The sequence below is a fragment of the Aplysia californica genome, unplaced genomic scaffold, assembly GCF_000002075.1.
Source record: "Aplysia californica isolate F4 #8 unplaced genomic scaffold, AplCal3.0 scaffold00387, whole genome shotgun sequence".
NCBI classification, from domain to species: Eukaryota; Metazoa; Mollusca; class Gastropoda; order Aplysiida; family Aplysiidae; genus Aplysia; species Aplysia californica.
In genome coordinates this window covers 118,402-120,154 of record NW_004797657.1, presented here as the reverse complement: position 1 = coordinate 120,154, position 1,753 = coordinate 118,402, and the positions used below count along the sequence as shown (strand labels likewise).

The following is a 1,753-nucleotide window of genomic DNA, read 5'->3' as shown; positions in this document are numbered from 1 at the left end:
CACACACACACACACACACACAAACACAATTTCACAAACACACTCACACACACACACATACACACCCACTCACGTACACACAAACGTACACTCGCACAGACACATGTACACCAAAATATAGAAGCATTGTGCGCAAGTACTATTGTAAGTTTCTTTTCCCAGATCTGAATGCAATGTAATGTCATGCAACCGACAAATTTACAATGATTACAGTCTATTACTTCGTTAACATAAATAAGCAATGATTTCTAACTGTTAGAAGGAAATAAAGAGAAGTGATCAATTTCACTGTATTGATTTGTTTTCGTTTTCACCTCTTCAACCTTCTATAGTGGGTACTATTCAGATTCAGTATTTTATATAATATAGTAAATAATGTTCGATTGTGGATAGTTTTCGATAGTGAGTAATGATGGATATTCGATTTAATCAGTGATAGTGTTCGATAGTGGGTAGTGTTCGATATTTGATGATAACTAGTATTCGATTTCGGGTAATGTCTCTAACCCCACTGACATCTTCAATGACCCTTAACCATTTCTCTCTCCTCCTCCCCCTACCCCCGCCCCCTCCCAAAGGACACAACGGAGCAAGATGAGGTTCGGTATGGATGCTGAGCTTGACGGAGATTCAAGTTAGTGAAGAAAATGAATCATAGATTTTGTTTTTTTATTTGTCTTGTTTTCTTTTCCTGGAAGCTAGGAAGGCTATAACAAGTTTAGCTCATTAACCCTTTCAGCGCTGAGGTGTTTCCATCCATGCTCGTCAATTTTTAAATTCTATTTTGTCATGATATTATAGAGTTATTGGGTATCATCATCATAATATCTGTCTGTGTCAAGTACAGCTGGGCGAAAGATCGACTCCGGAACCGATACCTACGATAAGTGCTACTGAAGAAAAGCTCCGACTCCTTTTAAGTAAACCAACGGTTACCAGTTACTTAAATAATTAGAATCTTTAAAAAAAAATTCATTTGTGAAAAAAAAAAAAGATGCTTCGTAGTGTTCCGAAATCAAGGTTATCCTAAACCCTGAAGACGTTCGGAGCCAACCAGATAACCACCGGAAGAAATCACACAATTAGAAAGTAAGTAATTGGGTTCGGGGTCGATTCCTACGATTCCTAGCTTTCAATAATCGGGAACCTAACCGCCCAGCACTAGTGTCAAGTGATCTGAGCACGTTCATAAAAACGAAACGAAAGCGAAAACAACGACGTTTGATGACGTCATTCTTTGTTATGTCCTCAAAAGTATTTGTCTCTGTCAAGAAGGAATTTGAACTTATTTATAATAAAATACATCAATAAACATGAATTAAACTTACTCCATTTCACCATACTATTGATATCGTTATGATTGTTGAAGACTGGTTGGTAAATAATCTAATTGTTATGATAGAGGCGTTAAACGTATACAATTTCACCATTTCACCACCTCACCGTTCACCATTTCTACAATTTTCACCATTCCACCATTCCACCATTCCACAATTTCCCCATTCCATCATTCTACCGTTTCACCGTTCCAATATTTTTTTTATATCACCACCTCACCACCTCACCATTTCACCATCTCACCACGTCACCATTTCATAATTTCACCATTTCACCATTTCACCATTTCACCATTTCACCACCTCAGGCCTGGCCCCGCCCACAACGGCCGCCGACGCCTCTCGTGAGAAGATCAAGTCGGCTATGTCTCTCTCTCTCTCTCTCTCTCTCTCTCTCTCTCTCTCTCTCTCTCTCC

General features: G+C 38.9%; 1 protein-coding gene across 1 annotated transcript in view; it reads left to right on the top strand.

Moving 5' to 3' along the window:
* Positions 1 to 634, top strand: part of LOC101855885 (coiled-coil domain-containing protein 180) — a gene marked incomplete at its 3' end in the record, with an annotated part of 118,090 nt that extends 117,456 nt beyond the window's left edge. Inside the window, 1 exon segment of the mRNA XM_013085566.2 lies at positions 579 to 634. Within this exon segment, the coding sequence (XP_012941020.2) occupies positions 579 to 634 (56 nt within the window).
* Between the last annotated feature and the right edge of the window lie 1,119 nt (positions 635 to 1,753).